At 36.0% G+C, this 17184-nt stretch overlaps 2 protein-coding genes and 1 non-coding gene across 18 annotated transcripts; 2 read left to right on the top strand and 1 right to left on the bottom strand.

Moving 5' to 3' along the window:
* Positions 1 to 19: 19 nt before the first annotated feature.
* LOC104613439 (NADH dehydrogenase [ubiquinone] 1 alpha subcomplex subunit 8-B) lies at positions 20 to 3877 on the top strand. Its single transcript, XM_010281264.3, has 3 exons — positions 20 to 160; positions 253 to 461; positions 2767 to 3877. Exons 2-3 carry the CDS (start codon positions 274 to 276, stop codon positions 2900 to 2902), a joined length of 324 nt encoding a protein of 107 aa, XP_010279566.1. The 5' UTR covers positions 20 to 160; positions 253 to 273; the 3' UTR covers positions 2903 to 3877.
* A 3211-nt stretch (positions 3878 to 7088) lies between these two features.
* On the bottom strand, positions 7089 to 7161 carry TRNAE-CUC (transfer RNA glutamic acid (anticodon CUC)). Its single transcript has one exon. It is a non-coding gene; the product is annotated as a tRNA-Glu (tRNA).
* A 64-nt stretch (positions 7162 to 7225) lies between these two features.
* LOC104613400 (uncharacterized) lies at positions 7226 to 15649 on the top strand. Of its 16 annotated transcripts, XM_088902443.1 has the most exons (6): positions 7234 to 7248; positions 7340 to 7444; positions 8574 to 8732; positions 9828 to 9997; positions 12856 to 12942; positions 14928 to 15649. In XM_088902443.1, exon 6 carries the CDS (start codon positions 14949 to 14951, stop codon positions 15360 to 15362), a length of 414 nt encoding a protein of 137 aa, XP_088758569.1. In that variant the 5' UTR covers positions 7234 to 7248; positions 7340 to 7444; positions 8574 to 8732; positions 9828 to 9997; positions 12856 to 12942; positions 14928 to 14948; the 3' UTR covers positions 15363 to 15649. The 16 variants fall into 16 exon arrangements, 15 of the variants coding, with proteins under 15 accessions (XP_088758574.1, XP_088758567.1, XP_088758576.1 ...); XM_088902445.1 differs by lacking the exon at positions 7234 to 7248 and having other exon boundaries at positions 7284 to 7444; positions 14919 to 15649; XM_088902447.1 differs by lacking the exon at positions 7234 to 7248 and having other exon boundaries at positions 7284 to 7444; positions 9828 to 9990; positions 14919 to 15649.
* The last annotated feature ends 1535 nt before the right edge of the window (positions 15650 to 17184 follow it).

A 17184-nucleotide genomic window follows, 5' to 3' on the forward strand; every position in this document is an offset into this window, starting at 1 on the left:
GAGAGTAATCAAGCAAAGAACAAAATGGTCTTACTCTTACCTAGGCGCATGTTAGAACTGTCCAATTCTCTCATCTTCTTCCAAGTTCCAAGTTCCAGCAGCGCCATATCTCTTCCGCCAACAGTTTTAATTTCTTAGCGCATAAACTCCGGAAAGGAAGGTACTCAAATGACGAACTCTAACCATCTGATACTTCGAAGTTTCCACAGAAACCCTAACCCTAATTTTGACTCTTTGTTTTTATGATTGCAGAGATTGTCAATCGCATCGGAGATGGCGAGCACTGCTGATGCCGCCGGCGAGCCGATCCCGACGTCGGCCGTACTCATGGCGTCTTCGAAGCATATAGCGACGAAATGCAGAATGGAGAATATGGCCTTTATCAATTGTAAGAAGAAAGATCCCAACCCAGAGAAATGCCTCGATAAGGGCAAGGAGGTCACTCGTTGCGTTCTAAGCCTGTAAGCATTCAGAGATATATCTTTTAATGTCTCTTATCTATTTGTTAATTCGTATTTATTTGATTTTTGGTTGTCTGGGAACATACATTTGAAGCACCGTCTGTTGTGAAAGTCGATCAAGCGATTGACAATGAAAACCTGAATTCCATCTCCCCCAAGGCTGTTCATTGTGTGCATTTGATTGGTTTGAGTGGTTCTCTTTACTTAACCTCTTAAATGCAAGATTGCAAAATTATTCCCTGCAATTACAGTTAAAGCTTAAACTTATAGGTCTTTTTTCCCTTTTGCTCTTCTCTTCAGAGACCTCATATTAAAATAATGGAATCTTTTAGCAAGTTACGATGATAAGAATAAGCAGTTTGCTTGCAGCTGAAACTTTCATTGGCCCAAGGCGGTTTATTTAATTGAGCTTTGTAGCTGCTCCTAAGAGCTGGAATAAGAAGCTTTCTGTGAGTTGAAGGATGAAATATTATTAGACGAGCATTAAGCCATTAACATTACCAGCTACTATTTGTTCTTTTAGGAAAAGATTTTCAAAAATTTAGATGATTTAACAAAACACCAAAAAGTTTCAATGATTATCAAAAATCTTAAATCCTATATGTTTTATTTATCAATGTCTTCACCAAGGTTCAGCACTTAGTCCTTATTTATTTGCATTGAACATAATAGAATTGATTTATACATATTCAGGAGGAGGTCCCATGGTGTATGTTATTTGCTGATGACATTGTTTTAACTAATGAAACTAATGAAGGATTAAATACAAAATTAAGTTTATGGACAAATACCTTAGAAAAAAGAGGTTTTAAAATAAGTAGGAGTAAAATGGAATATATGATTTGTAAGTTCAATAATAAAAGGAGTTCAAATCATGGTACATTGGAGACCAAGAGATAACTCAATGTGAATTTTTGTGGTACCTTGGTTCAATAATTCATAACAAGGGAGAGATTGATGAGGTCACCCATAGAATTAGAGTAGGATGGGCAAATTGAAGGGGTGCATCTGGAGTTTTATTTGATAGCCAAATACCATTTAGAATAGAAAGAAAATTGTATAAAGCAGTTGTAAGGCCAGCTTATGCTATATAGAGCAAAGTGTTGAGCAGTCTATAAACATGTCCAGAAAATGAGTGTGGCAGAAATGCATATGCTAAGATGGATAAGTGAAAAAACTAGAAAGGATGGGCTCAAAAATGAAGCTATTTGAAGGAACCTAAAAGTAGCTCTAATAGGTAATAAAATGATAGAAGGCAGACTAAGATGGTTTCACCACCTGGATTGAAGGCCATGAACAATTAAGCTCTTCCTATGCGGCTGTGCCTTATCTCCTTGGTTCCTAGCCCTTGATTTCTCAGATGATCTGTAGTTATGTACTTGAGAGAATGGTTCCCTTTTCTGTATTCAGGCACTAAAGGTGTCAACCTGTTTTCATGTACCAGCCTTTTCTTTAAGATTCTATTCCATCAATAGCTCCAATAGGTGATAAAATGAGAGATAGTAGACTAAGATGGTTTGGTCATGTTATGTGCATGGAAGACCACCAACAGCTCCAGTTAGAAGAATTGATTTGTTATAGGTAGAAGGGGCTAGAAGAGCTAGGGGTAGACCAAAAAAGGATATGGGTAGGAGTAGTAAGAAATGATTTAAGCACTAATTGTCTAACAGTGGTTATGACTTTAAATAGAACAGATTGGCAAAACAGGATTTATGTAGCTGACCCTATATAGTTGGGAACTTGGGATAAAGCATGGATTATGATGATTCTAATCCATCCATAATGAGTTAACTTCTTTTGACAAATGATTGGTCTTTCTTCTTCTGGGACTATATTCAATTAAGAATATGTTCACTATTACTTTTGTCACTCTAGGAGATTCTCAAAAGAACCACAATCCTTTTACCAGGATCTCCCAGCTCCATGCATTAATGGTAGTATGCCTCTATTGCCATAGTTTTGGTAAACCATCCTTACGTTTGTACCTTGAATTTCTGTTTAGTTCAATTGGTCAGAGTGTTGTGTTAACAACAAAAAGGTCATAATCCTCTACATTCAAGTTTTACATAGGCTAAACTGTTTAGATATTGTGGTTGTGGGTACAACTTACAATATTAATACCTATTCAATATTATATTCAAGCTTAATTCATCAGGTAATATGCATCCTACAAAATGGGCTTTGTTTGTGAATATTCTATTACGCTGAAATTGCCTAATTATGCTTTATAGAAAGGAAAACTCCACAATCCCCCTCCCCTCTCTCCATAGTGTCATTTCAGATAATATATTTCTCTTGTTTGCAGGTTGAAAGATCTTCATCAGAGGTGCACGAAAGAGATGGATGCATATGCAGGTTGCATGTATTACCATACCAATGAGTTTGATTTATGTCGCAAGGAGCAGCAAGAGTTTGACAAGGCATGTCCATGGAACGAGTAGTTGAGGAGATCTGTAATCTCAAATAATATGAAACAGTCTAGTGCAAGACACATTTTTGTTGCTATTTTTCTCTTAATTGATCATGTAGATGGAATGCTTTCTTTCCTTACAGTTATTGTTCTTGGCAAATGGTTGTTGGCCAATAAACAACAGTATGCTGTGCTGCAGCTGGTGTTGTGGTAATTGACATTTTACACGTCTCTGTTCAGCTATCTATCTGGAAGGATATTGTGCTTCATGAAGTGTTACAAAATGGCACCTACCAGTCACACTACAAATACAATGACATGGCCTTAGTGTCATTCAACTCTTTGTGGCAATTTGCCTGGAGGGAAGCCAGTCTAGTTGTCCGGGAGCTGCCAGTGGCAGTAGTTCAGGCCTTTGCAGCATCTCTAAGGTGGAGTCAGGATTTGATTTCAGGTCTTCGGTAGTACCAACCAGTTAGGGTGGCACATTGGACATGGTTGAGTGATTCATTGCTATCTTTTTTGAATCAAGACCATTGCTGAATCAGAGGTTATAATCATATGTTGGAAGAGAAGGGGGAGCTGAAGTAGTGTTTGAAATTTTGAATTTTATTTAGATGGTTCTCTGTGTCTGTGGATATGCTAATACATTAATCAGAGAGAGCTATCTGCAGTTCTGTTTGCAGAGATAGTGGGCTATTAAATTAATTGCTGAAAGCTAAAGCTTTCTTAGCCATAAAAGAGAGTTCTCTGCCATATCTAAGCATGCATAGCCTTTAAAGAGTGAGTTTTTTCCCCATTTTCAGGCATGAATTTGCGGCCTTTTGCTCAACGACAACCGCCACCATGGAGACCAAATTCTGTATATATTGTCCTTGGAGAAGAATATCTGTTGTTTTCTTCCTTTTTCATTTTTATCTTCTCGTCTTTTTTCCTTTCGCTCAGTTGGAAAGAATGCAGATGCAAATATGTGAAGTACAAAATAATACAAAAATATAAGGTTTTGCACTCTACATATATTTGCACTCCTGAGCCAAATTTATTTCTTCATGCGAATTGCGATCTACTCATTTCCTTTATCGAGTCTAGTGAAATTAAGATACAAAGTATAAGATGTGTACTGTAGTCCCATGAAGCAATCAAAAGAAAGCCCATTAAAAGAAGGCAACTAAAAGAAACGGAGTTGGATTTCTAGATGAGTAGATTTTACAAAATTAGAGACTTTTTGTTTTGGGCTATAGGGCGATTAATTAATGGTTAAATTGCAGATAAGTATCCTATATTTTGTGGTTAATTTTCACTTTTAGCACTCAAACTTTAAAACGTACCACTACAATACTTGAACTTCCGAAAATTATCTGTATCACATGATGATATATGCAACTTAAAATTTTTAAAAAATTTAAAATTACCCTTTTTAATATTTTTCAAATCATTTTACCTTGATTGTCTTCCCTACTAACAACAAGAATTACTTATCTTCTCTGGCAACAATGGCAGTTTAAAACCCCCCCTTCGTTATGGATTCAATAACTGAAGAAGGATTACAAAAATGGCAATCTAAATTCCTTTTATCTTGTAACAACATCATCTTCTCTAATGACATTTTTCCATGTAACTTCTTCAATGGGAAATACTAGTTCATCAACATTAAAGTTAGGGCATAAAGTAAACAATGGTGCTCAATTGCAATGAAAAGGGATTTGAATATTTGCTATTTTGGTCATTTTAAAATTATGCTTCTACCACCTATTCAAAATTTGAAGGGCATTTGTGTCTTTTCATGCATCATCTAACATCAATTAATGATTTTAGACTAAGGTGGTGTTCGAAACAGGGGCGCGTTCACGATATATTCCATTTTGAAATGCACCATGCCTTTATCTCATTGTTCAGTTGCACCATGGTGTGGACCAAACTACACTATATCCTGGAATGGCCCATTCCATATCTTAAAATCTTGTCCATGGTTAAAGCTCATGGACCTTTCCACACCACAATGGCCAATTCCAAAATTAATGATTCCTTACTTCACATAATGTATTTTATCCAAACTCGATAATTCCAAAATCGATGATTCCAAAATCATGGACCTTTCCTTTAATTTTTATAATTTGTATAGAAGTTATCTTTTTTCTATAAAGTTATTTGATTTTATAAAAAGATATCACTCTTGGAAAATTACTAATTTTAATATAATTTTGAATTAATTTTTATGATTTACTTCTGCTTTTTTTAACAAATGGTTTTCACTAATTATCTTAATTATTCATATTATATATAAATGCATTAATTTGTATTTTTCATGGTTAAATTATATTATATTATTTATAATGTATATTACTTAAAAATAGAATATTATTTATTTTTTATTAATAGCATAATTATCTTACACGTTGTAGGTGAGATGCATGGAACCAAAGCATAGAGTGTGGACTGAACTGCACCACACCTTGCAAAACGCCTATGAAAGTGTGGTGTGGTTCAATCTACCCATTTTTATCCACAGTGCAGAACAACTATATTGTTGACCTCCCAATTTCTCATCTACATTATATAACACCCTCTAAAGTGACCGTCTTGTAAGAATAACACGTTCTAAAATGAAACCAGATTAGCGAAATGCTTTAACTATGTAGTAGGTTGTGGAACCAATAACAGTCCTCCACACCAGTGATAAAAATACATGGAACCCAAACCAAATGTTTCTATGAAAAAAAAACTCTTCGGCCCAAAGAATGATATGCTCTATAAACGAATGAAAGAATTAATTTTAGATAAATTACACGGACCCCCTGTACTATGGGGTCAATGACAAATACCCCCTTAAACTTTTACATTGTGACAAATACCCCCTCGACTGTTAAGTCAAATAACAGAATGTGTTAATTACCAAAATACCCCATAAGCTTTCTCTATTTTCTTTTTCTTACCATTCTCTCTCAAAACCTAATTGACCAAAAAAAAAACTTTTACATTGTGACAAATACCTCTTTATCCCTCCCTGCACGACAAATTTTTGGTCATCGAAGCCTGAATTGTCAACATTCACTCTGGAGGAGACACAGAGACCAGACTACATTGTTATTTGAGGAGAATCAACCCAGATGAAGAGATATTGGGCTTGAGTAGGAATGTATGTGTCATGTGTCTTAGGAGAATTCACCCCTAAAAGCTAGTTATTAGAGGGAGGAAACCCAAGTACATATTATACCCCACAAGAACATCCCATATTACCGATGTGGGATACCTCACATTAGCATCCCATACTACCCATATGGGACAAATGGATCGTAACATTTTGAAGCCAATTTTGGTTAAGGTGATGATCATGGTAAGATTGCGTGTTGGATTGGCAATGGAATGGTGAGATTGGGGCCTCCTAATCTTCTTTCAAAAGTTCATTGATGGGGAGTTGTTTAACCTCTGAAAGAAACAACCTAGGAAGAAGCTAGGTATTAGATTTATAGAAATTGTTTTAAATTTTTTATTGTTCTTTTGTGAATATTTCAATTTTTTATGGGTAAATTACACGAACTTGACCTTGATTGGTTCTTCCGATTAATATCTAAGTCACCCTCACGGCCTCACGTGAAGAATATGGTTTACATTCATGCGTCTTTCTGCAAGAGCATGAGGCTACTATACCCACTGGTTTCCGGGAGCACCAATGAGGCAGCGAGGATGATATATCACTCGATGGAAGGTGGTGAAGATGATTTTGCAAGTTAAAGAATAAAAAAGGTAGAATTAAATTTTAAAAGGTAGTTTGGGCATTTAGACAATTTTAAAGAGTGAGGGGAATCTATTAGGGGTGAGCATTCCGTTTATTTGATTACAAAGTTTTAAAAATCGAAATAAAAAAAATAAAACTGAAATTAAATTACAAGAAAATTAAAATAACTGAAGCTGAAATTTTCAGTTATTTCGGTTAAAATTAAATTTCATTAAAACACATAAAATATTGTATATTATAACATATATTATGAAACTGAATTTCATTATAATATACTATATATAATATATTTATATAAATATATAAATTTTTAATTCTGAAAACAGAAACTGAAAACTGAAATTTCCAAAAACCAAAATCAAAATCTTCGGTTCAATTTTTTTATTTTTAACCGAATAAGGTTAACTGACCCTGGGAGTCAGACCGTCGGAGTGTAATTTACCCATTCCTCTTTTGGTAATAAAAAATATATACATGATTCCGATTCCGTTGCCGGGACTCGAACCCGGGTCTCTCGGGTGAGAGCCGAGTATCCTAACCAACTAGACTACAACGGAATTACAATCGGAAAAAAGAAATCAAGAATTCATTTGGAGGCAATCGTATGCTCTTATACTTACTGTATAGTGATTTGTCTACTTCTGGTAATGTTCCTCTTTCTTATTTTTCTTATAATCTTAAATGCTTCGGTTGAAGGTTATTTACTTGTTTTATTTCTAAATCCGTTTCCCTAAGCATCTTCATTCCGAAATTATCCACTCATTCATTGGCTAAGATCGATAAAGGAATGATCTTTTGAAAGCTTAATTTCGTGCCTTGACACGGTTGGCAGGTTCTAGAGTAAGATTTCTTCACATGTATCTCTTGTTTTCTTACTCTCCATTAGGAAACGTTATTCTCTTCGGAAGCTTTGTTTGTTTGTTTTGCAGAATAGGTTTTTGAGTGTTAATAGGTCTCTCTTTCTGAATTCTGCGGTAGTCGCATACGTGCCTTGTTGATGCAAACTCTCTACTTTTGCCTCTGTCTCTACTTTCCTCATTCATATTGTAACTGTTATATCTTAAACCTAGGTTTTCGACGTATTTTCACCGGTTTCCTAACCACGTTGTTGCACTTGCATATCCATCAAGAAAAATGAATAAATAAACTTCAAAAACAAAATCTACTTGAGTATGAAAAGAGAAATTTTGCCTGAAGTACCAACATCCAGAACAAAAATCAGATACCCACTCTACAAAGCACTTGATGAAAAAAATGCAGAAAACTAACTATTATTCATACTGTAACCCCCCAGCTTAAGAGAAATAGTAGAGGCGTAATATACATACTTCTTATTTTCCTATAAAAGAACCTACCGCACATACAAACTTAAAATTACCTCTATTGAAGAGTTTGTGTGAAGCATGTTTACTTTACTTGAATATTTGAATATACGGTAATTAAGCTTTGGTTGAATAGTTCTTGCAATTGATTTTGGTATATTGTTTATACATAAACAAATTATATCAGTATATTGTTCTCCACTTAGCATAAGAATGAAAAAATTGTTTGTATTCTTCTATTAGAAAACTAATGCTTCTTACAAAGCAAACGCCAGAAACTACAAGTTAGTGAAGCCTAGAGGGCATATGAAAATCGTAGTTAGAATACCTGAGTATATACTTGAATATTCATCTGTTTGTGTTAGTCAGACTGGTTTAGCTGTACAACCTAAATATTTTTGTTTGATATTCTAGAAGTACAATAATTAATGTAAAACCTTGGCTTATGAGTTAATTGCTGGCTTTGTAAATAGACCAAATTAGGATCTATTTGAATAGTGGTGTGAGAACAAGGATTTGTGACTTCAGGTTATATTTTCTTAATCTCAGTAATACATTGACTACATTTGCTCCCTGCTTTAGATTGCCTTACAGCAAGGGTTCATCTTATATTATCATTCATAAAGCATTATGACTGTTATTGGCAGAAGAAAAGGCTATTTGATTTGTGCTTTTCCCAGTTATCTGGCCCCCTTTCGTTATTGACTGCTTAATGGGATAAGCAACTGAACTGAACTCAACTAAGGGCCCTTTTGGAGGGCTGAAGCTTTGGTTGAGTTGCTTTCGTTGAAGTTCCAGCTTATTGGGTAGGCTATATGATTCCTGTTCATGTACCATATCCAATTATCCATTCTATAATTCTATTCTGTATCATGTCCATTGTTAAATTATGAGGCATCAAATCATTTATCAGTACTTCAACCATGTCGTCTATTAGGCCTCTCCCTGGCTTTTCTAGATCCTTAAACTTGCAACAGATCAATTCTTACTGATGCTGTAGATGGAAGTTGTCATTAAATGGTATTATCAGTATTTCCTGATTAACAATCAACAGATTAATTTTAGTTATGAATAGTTATCTTTTTTTTTCTTTTTTCTTATTCTTTGGTAGGTGGATCTTAGATCTTAAAATATACTGAAGAGAAATTATAGGGAGTGATGGAGTATTACATGGTTTCTTTAAACTCTTAAGTTTTTTTATGATCGATAAATAAATATTTTATTAATCCAGAAAATAAGAGTTACAGTCGACCCAAGGAAAGGCACGAGATGTGACCTTTCCTTTAAGATTGATTACAGCATTACAAGATCAGATGAACATGAATACAAGGTAGCCCAAAATAAAGAGTCCCGAAAAACCCCCTGTTTAGCAAGTGAATCAGCCATAGACTTTGCCGATCTGCCTACCCATTGGACTCTAACTGTCATATTTTTTGCTTTTTTAAGGAGGTCTCTATAGCCCCAAATCACAGAGTCCAAATTCAGCAGCCATCCCACCACCACCTGAGAGTCCCCTTCAATAAACAAGCGCTCCATCCCTAACTGGTTTGCGAGCTGGATACCTTGTACCGCAGCAAGCAATTCAGCCCTTATAGAGTCACAGACCCTGAATATAAGGATATGACCATACTGTCTTTATTTCTCAAAACTACTCTTATACCCAAGGGTCCAGGGTTACCTCTGCTACTCCCATCAAAATTCAGCTTAACAAACTCCTCCCCAGGTGGCTCCCATTGTACCAAAAGTCTGTTTTTCCTGGTAGAAGTATTAGCTACTGCTAACCAGTTCCTCCAATAGGTCATCGAAGGAATAGATATCAAACAGGTTTAATGTTTTCAACCACCGAATTGCCCTTGTCAATACACAGTCCTTAACTTCTGACACGCTCCTTTCCTTTTCAGAAAAAATTCTGGTGTTTCTTTCTTCCCAGACAGTCCTCACTTTGTGTGCCACTCAAAAGTAGATAGACTGAACAACAAACTAATATCAGATGGCAGGTCCACCTAATCTCAAACAACCCAAAAATCCAATCCCATGGAGCTGCAACAAAGGAACAAGAGATCAGTAAGTGGTAACAGTCCTCACTTAAACTCTTAAGTTCCTTTTGATACATTTTTAATTATTTGATACAAGGACTTATCTGTTCATAGAGTTCCATTTCAAGCCTTTTATTTCCATTTCTTGGCTTGTCCTCAGCAGTGGATTGTTTCCCTTTAGCTTCAAAGTTGAATTTTGAACACTATTTATCCTCTTCATTTATTGCATACCTAGTTTCAATTATCCTATTAAAACTCTAACGCCATGTTTGGGATTTTGGGTTCATGGTATTTGGGGGCAGAAATAGAATTTAGTGCTTCCAATTCTACAAGTTCCAATCCAACATTTTTGTCAATTCTGGAACTCTAAATTTTTGCCTAGTTGCTTAAACATAGTCTAATTGTGGAGTTTAAAAAATAGTGAAGTTCCATGTTTTCAGAACAGAGCCAAATAAACTAAATCTTTGATCGAAGCAAAGGCCATTGGAAATTTAGTATCTTTAGGCTATTAGTACGATGCACAACTCGATGTAGACTTAATCCCAACTACCTGGGGTCCACTAAGGTTATGAGTACAAAGTCTTAAGGTTAATGGTGGCCAAGTTGGAAATTTTACCTAATTCTTATTTGCTGCAATTTTCATCTCTTTGCCACAAAACAGAGCTTGAACCATAACTAGAAGTTTGAGTCCTATTTTTTCTTTTCCTATTACTGAGAGATTAATGTCAGATAGAAAGACAAAGGGAAAGGAGGCAAAAATGAATCCAGATTTTTGATCTTTCAGCTCCTCCCCCATCAAGCAGGAGATTGAAAAGGACAATCTGAACAACCAAGCAAGAGAGAATATTTGCTTTGGATGGATGAGTAATATTTTTTGGTTTTCATTTTCTATTTCCCCCCTTTTTTCTAAGCTATGATCCCTCGGTCCTATAGAGAATGTTGTGTCTTGTCATTTTTTTTGATAGGAAATGGTAACTTTCATTAGATAAAACCATAAGAAACAACTGTCACCTTCCAAAGTAAAAGGTGACCCCTGAATAACAAAAATCTTACAACATTGCACAAAACAAAAACTCCCGATTCACCCCTTGTTTTGCTAGGTTGTCAGCTAAAGCATTTGCTGACCTCTTAGACCAATACACTTTTGCATCCAGCTCCCTTGTGAGGCTCAATAATTCCCTTACCTGTTGTCTAAGGGACCACCTTCCCAAACTATTTGATTGCAGCCAACCTACTACTAATTTTGAATCCCCCTCTACTTCCAACTATTGGAAACCCAATTGCTTGGCCCATCTGAGCCCTTGGAGGAGTGCCAAAACTTCAGCTCTAAGCAAGTCCCCCACACCTATTGGACCAGAATACAGAGCTAGGATTTTTCCTTCCGCATCTCTAAACACACCCCCTATTCCAGAAGGTCCGGGGTTCCCAATAGAGCTGCCATCAAAGTTCAATTTGACATGACACTGCAAAGGAGGGGACCAAACTGCTTGTATGGTAGGTGATGAAGTAGAAGATCTTGCTAAAATATTCCAGCCTCTAATCAAATCATTTGTGGAGACATCCTTGAACAAGTCAAGAGTTTTCAGCCAATGTTCTGCGTTGGTGGTGATCCCTTCAATAACTCCAGGAGCTGATTTTTTTTCCCTTGGAAAATCCTATTGTTTCTCTCTTCCCATACTGCCCACAAGATAGCTGCCCTCGTTGTTCTCCACATCACCCTTCCTTTTTTCTTTGGTTGTCGGAAAAAGCTAGGGTCAAATAAATCCGCTACACTTGTGGGAGAATTCCACCTACAATCAAAGAGAGAGGAGAACCAATCCCAAATTAGAGCACTAAAAGGACAAGAAATTAATAGGTGATTTCACCGTCTCACCATTCCTCAAACAAAGGCTACATACATGAGGTGACAAGCACCAATTTGGTCTCTTTCTTTGAAGCACCTCCAAGGTATTGATTTTTTGGAGAATCACTTCCCAACAAAAAGCCCTTACTTTTGGGGGGACCGGAGCGCTCCAAACTTCTTTAACAGGAAAAGAGGAAACTGGGTTAGAAGGAAGGACCAATGCATTGAAAAATGAAGAACAAGAAAAACTACTTGTAGAAGTTTCTGCCCAAACTCTACTGTCCGGAGAGGAGTGGTCTAGAAAAACTGAACTTAGAAGAGAAAAAATATCAATTGCTGAATCCACTTCTGAGTCCCTCAAACCTCTCCTTAGTCCCAAATCCCAAGAATCCTCAGAAGTACGAAAAGAAGAGATAAATTGAGATTTTTTCAAGAAAGGGAATAAAGGTTCGGAAATCTATCCTTAAGAGGAGATTCCCCAATCCACAAGTCCTCTCAAAAAAGAATTTTATTACCCACACAAGCATCATATCTGATGAAAGGATAGGAGAAAGGCAAGATACCAACAATATCTTTCCACGAAGAAAACCGCGAAGCCCTTGGGTTGAGTCCAGCGTCCCATCCATTTGTTGCCATTCCATGAATACTTCTTATCACCTTATGCCATAGACTCTCTTGCTCCTTAGGAAACCTCCATAACCATTTGCCTAACAAAGCTGCATCTCTTTGTGGAAAGGTAAAGTTATGTCATTTATACTGTATTCAAAAGGCAAAAGCCCCCTATACAACAAGGTGCTACACACTAAGTGTATACATTAAAAAGTAATGTCATGACAGTTTACGAAAAGGAAACTAAAATAATAAAAAAAAAGATTTGCCTTTAAATAGCCTGTTAGTTGTCAATCAATAATTAATTGAACTGATGAATTATCCTTTCCTCTCTACCCTAAGGTTTTAGCTATATGAAAGTTTTATTTTCCAGTTGCTATTTATTTTCTAGGTTTTTCTGTGTTGCAATTATGATGATGTTTTTTATGGTTAATTTTACAGATACTTTTGATCCTGAGTTGTGGTCAATTCTTGAATTTGCTATTGACTTGCATTATATGAGCTCGAAAAGATCCTCTTTGGCCAAAGGTGTGTTTTCATGATCTCAATCCATACTTTTCTGCTCTTATGTTTTCAAATATTTGATTCTCAAACATGTATCAGGACTTGTGTTGCTGGTGTTAGGATCCCGTGGCATGCTTTGGATTGTTTCAATGCTATAAACCAAACAAAATGAACATTTTGATGATTGACTTAGCGCTACTTGTAAACATTTCATGGTTAATTGATGGACTCTCATTGGACAACAAATAGCAATGTTTGTGTTTTACATGCATTGATGGCTAAAATGTGTGGCAAGGCAATTAGGTTGGTTAAAGGGATCACCTTCCAGATTCAAGTAGGTTTCTGATGTTCTCATTAATGGCTGAATGGAATACTGGGTTAATTGTCAACTGATTTCCATTGGAAACTAAGAAGAATTTTACACATTTTTAAAATTGACCAAAGAAAAACTAAAGAATTTCAAATTAATCGAACAAAATGCTTCAAAAGAATCAGTTATGAAATTCATTTGGGCACTTAAAGACTTCTACAATTTTATGCTGGATTGAGGAACTAGCTTTTGCAAAAGCTATGGAATCATCTAGGCAACAGTTAAAGATGTACTCGAGGTATCTAAACTCCAAGAGATTCCTTGCAGAGGACCATTATGGAATTGATAGTAATGGGGTAGTCGTTCCTTTGTTTGGTTATTTTTTCTAGATGGAAAGAGAAGTTAGAGTGTTTTATCAACTTTAGATGGTGATCTCATGAAACCAAGAATGGCCAAGATATTGCTCCAACATATAACTGAAAAATGAAAAGTAGGAGTAATTATAGATAGGAATACAACAGTAATAACCTCAATATCTTACTTGCAGTTGCACCAGTAAAAGATCAGATAATTATGGATGACCCTCTATAGATTATTAATTAAAATCTTTAGTGTAGGTTAAGTGAATCAAAATATATTAAGAAAATTTAACTGATCTTGCTTGCTTTAAGGACAACCTTTTCTTTATTGAATATGACTATTGCTTTGAACTGCATTTGATTTTTTTAGTGGACTCTGTTCTCATTCAAATTTTCTTTTTATGATTGTCTTGAATAAAAACTAATTATCTGAGAAGTAGCTAGAGTTACAATTTTTCTCCCTACACACTAAAAACCAATCTAAAGAACGCAAGCCTTGCATCTTCAGTTCAAAGGAACTTAAATTCAGTTGGTGCATAAGAGAAAAAGGTTAAACCCTTAAATCCAGAGGTCTTAAGTCAAGTAACCGCAAGCCCTTTCAAGTGCCTTTTTAATCTTCAAATTTGTTTCACCATCAAGATTTGCAGTTTGTTTTTCTTATTCCCTTGAATAAATTTATGGAATTAGAAAATTGATCCCAGAATTTGGCATCCTCAATCTATTAATCAAGTCAAATTAAATTTTGATGGTTGTAGTTATGGAACTACAAGAACACAGGTATTGGGTACATGCCCCTTGGATTAGTGTGTTGTTTCTACTTATCTATTGGAACTGATTGTGTATGTAGGAAGGGTGGCAATGGGCTTGATCTATTTCTATTCTGGAAGAGTAGCTCCTTCATTTTGTACTTAACATCTATGTTCCTAGTGTTTATTAAGGCTATGCTTGGTTTGAAGGAAGATGTAGGGAAAGGAAGGGAAACCTTTACAACCCTTGTATTGGTTTCTGTGTCTTTCCCTTCCTTTCCCCACCTTTTCCTTCGAACCAAACATAGCCTAAGTGAATCAGAAATAGAGCTAGATCTTGCCCTAATATCTAATTTAATGGGACTAATTTAGAATGACAAGTCAAGTAATTGCAAACTCTTTCCTTTCACGTTTGTTTGTTACTTAATGAGCTTTATCCCGAGTGCTTGTTTGGTTCTGATATATTGAGCATGGGAACATACGTGCCCCACCACTAGTTATGTTAAAAAAACAGAATTATTTTCTGAACCATGTTTTGTTGCCCCCTTTTGGGCCTAGCAACTCTCGCCTTCTAATACTCTGCAGTTATGCTAGGTTCTCACTGTCCCAAGCAAAATGATGGCTCTGAAAGACATAGTCCCAGCAGCACTGAATGTTATAAATGCACAATTTGTATTGCTCGATAAAGCAAAGATAACAATGGAAGGTCAACAAAAAACATGCTTGGCACTAGTTGCAGATGAGACTGCTGCTGTTCACTTTCAGCTATGGGGGACAGAGTGTGATGCCTTTGAGCCAGGTGATATAATCCGTCTGACCAATGGCATTTTCTCTTACAATCGGAACAATCTTGTCTTGAGAGCTGGCAAGAGGGGGAAAGTAGTGAAGGTGGGGGAGTTCACTTTGGCATTTGTTGAGACACCCAATATGAGTGAGATCCGTTGGAGTCCTGACCCAAATAATTCTAAGAAATTCATACAGGAGTCTGTAATTTCTCCATACTCACGGATTTTTCCACCAATGCCTTAGAATGGTCAAGAAAAACCTATAGATCAGATGAGATGGTTGGGTTCAGTTTTTCTTTTTCCTTTTTTGAATTAATAGAAACTCGTGTCATCCCCAAGCTGACCCTAAAAATTAAGAACGGATTTTGTAACGTGGGACTGTGGACCAACATAAAAATTACTATGGTTGGGTTGGACTCAAACTGGGTCAGCCTACTTGGGAATATCATATGATTCCTTTTTTCATTCAACATCACATCAATCCTTCTGACAAATTATTTTTTAAATGATATTGATGTTCTTTTTCTTTTATCCATTTCCTTAGTGGGACCATTACTTGAATTATGTAGATCCAATAAATAATGTCAATATGGTTGAGCATGTTTATATGCTTTCAAGTCTGTTGGCGATGCTCTTAATTATCTAACCTAACTTAGGATTAGAGGCAGAAAACGTCACCATTGATTATTGAAATGTGAAAGTTACAAAAGAAGTTGAATAATATTTAGCTGAGCCTGAGCGCCTGAGCCATTAAACAAATTTTCTGAGCCTGCATGATCAAGCCTCAAGCCACAGTGATCAACTAACTACTAGCAAGAAAATTCTCTTTTTCCTTCTGAGAGGAATGCGAATCATACTCCTGCCAATGGAGATCTACTCTCATTGCTGCTTTTAAAGGTTGAATGGTCAAACAGCAACCCGGTCTCCAGCCCTAGAAAGTTTAGCTTAGTTTTTGTTTCTATTTTTGTCCTTTTTGGTGGCTTCATGGGGCTCCACCCCCTTAACCCCCCAACCCTAGTGGCAGTGGGATTTGAATATTTGATCCCAAATCTCAGCTCCAGTGAATCAAATATCCTACCAATTTAGCCACCATCAGTTGGCACCCAATATGGGCTTTGTCAAGGCAACGTGAGACCGCCAAATCTTTCAGAAGATGAACGATGAACTGTGAAGGTAAGTTACATGACAACTTTTGGTGATTTAGGAGCCAAGATTTCTTGGAAGCAAAAGTATGCATAACTTCCTACCACACATTGGGAATAATATCTCCCGTACATGTATGTAAAATTCAAGTGGAGATGTTCTCAATGTACAACTGGGTTCTCATGTTTTTAGAGTATGTGCCGAGTTTTTGCTTGCAGGGAATCCCGTCCTCCGATTTAGACTTCTTTAGGACCCAACAGCTAGAGTGGTCCATGATTCTTGCATCTATTGCAGTTAAAATCACTTTCAGAACCCATTCAATTCGTTGGTTGTGATGTGAAATTATATTAAGGCAATTGAAGTGACTAGATATTTCAATTATGTAGCAATTGAAGTGACTAACTTTTCATCTGTCAAGCATGTCAAATAAGGGTGGATTTGAGCCGAGTCGAGCTGAATAGCTAGCTATTCAAGCTCATCTCGCCAAGGTAGTACGAGGCTCGGGCTCGACTCGAGTCAAAAGCTTGTAAGCTCGATCTCGACTTGAGAAAAATGTCTTATAAAAATAAAAAAATTATATATAAAAATATTTTTTATTTGATATTTAAAAAATTAAGAATTATAATAATTAATTATTATTATATATATAAATAAAAATATTATATATATAATATTTTTATTATACATATTATTTTCTATATTATTATTATTATTATTATTAAATGTATGTACGTAGCTATTTGATCTCGACTCGTGAGCCTCACGAGCCGAGCCGAGCTTTTCACGAACCAAGTTCGAATAGCTCATGAAGAGCTCAACTCATGGCCACCCCTAATATCAAATCATTGATTCTCTAAGCTGTAAAAAGTTTCATGTGTAATCTTAGTGAAAATATGTAGTGCATAAACTATACTATAGCTAAA

Source organism: Nelumbo nucifera, chromosome 4 (assembly GCF_055504915.1).
Source record: "Nelumbo nucifera cultivar China Antique chromosome 4, China Antique-T2T, whole genome shotgun sequence".
Taxonomy (NCBI): domain Eukaryota; kingdom Viridiplantae; phylum Streptophyta; class Magnoliopsida; order Proteales; family Nelumbonaceae; genus Nelumbo; species Nelumbo nucifera.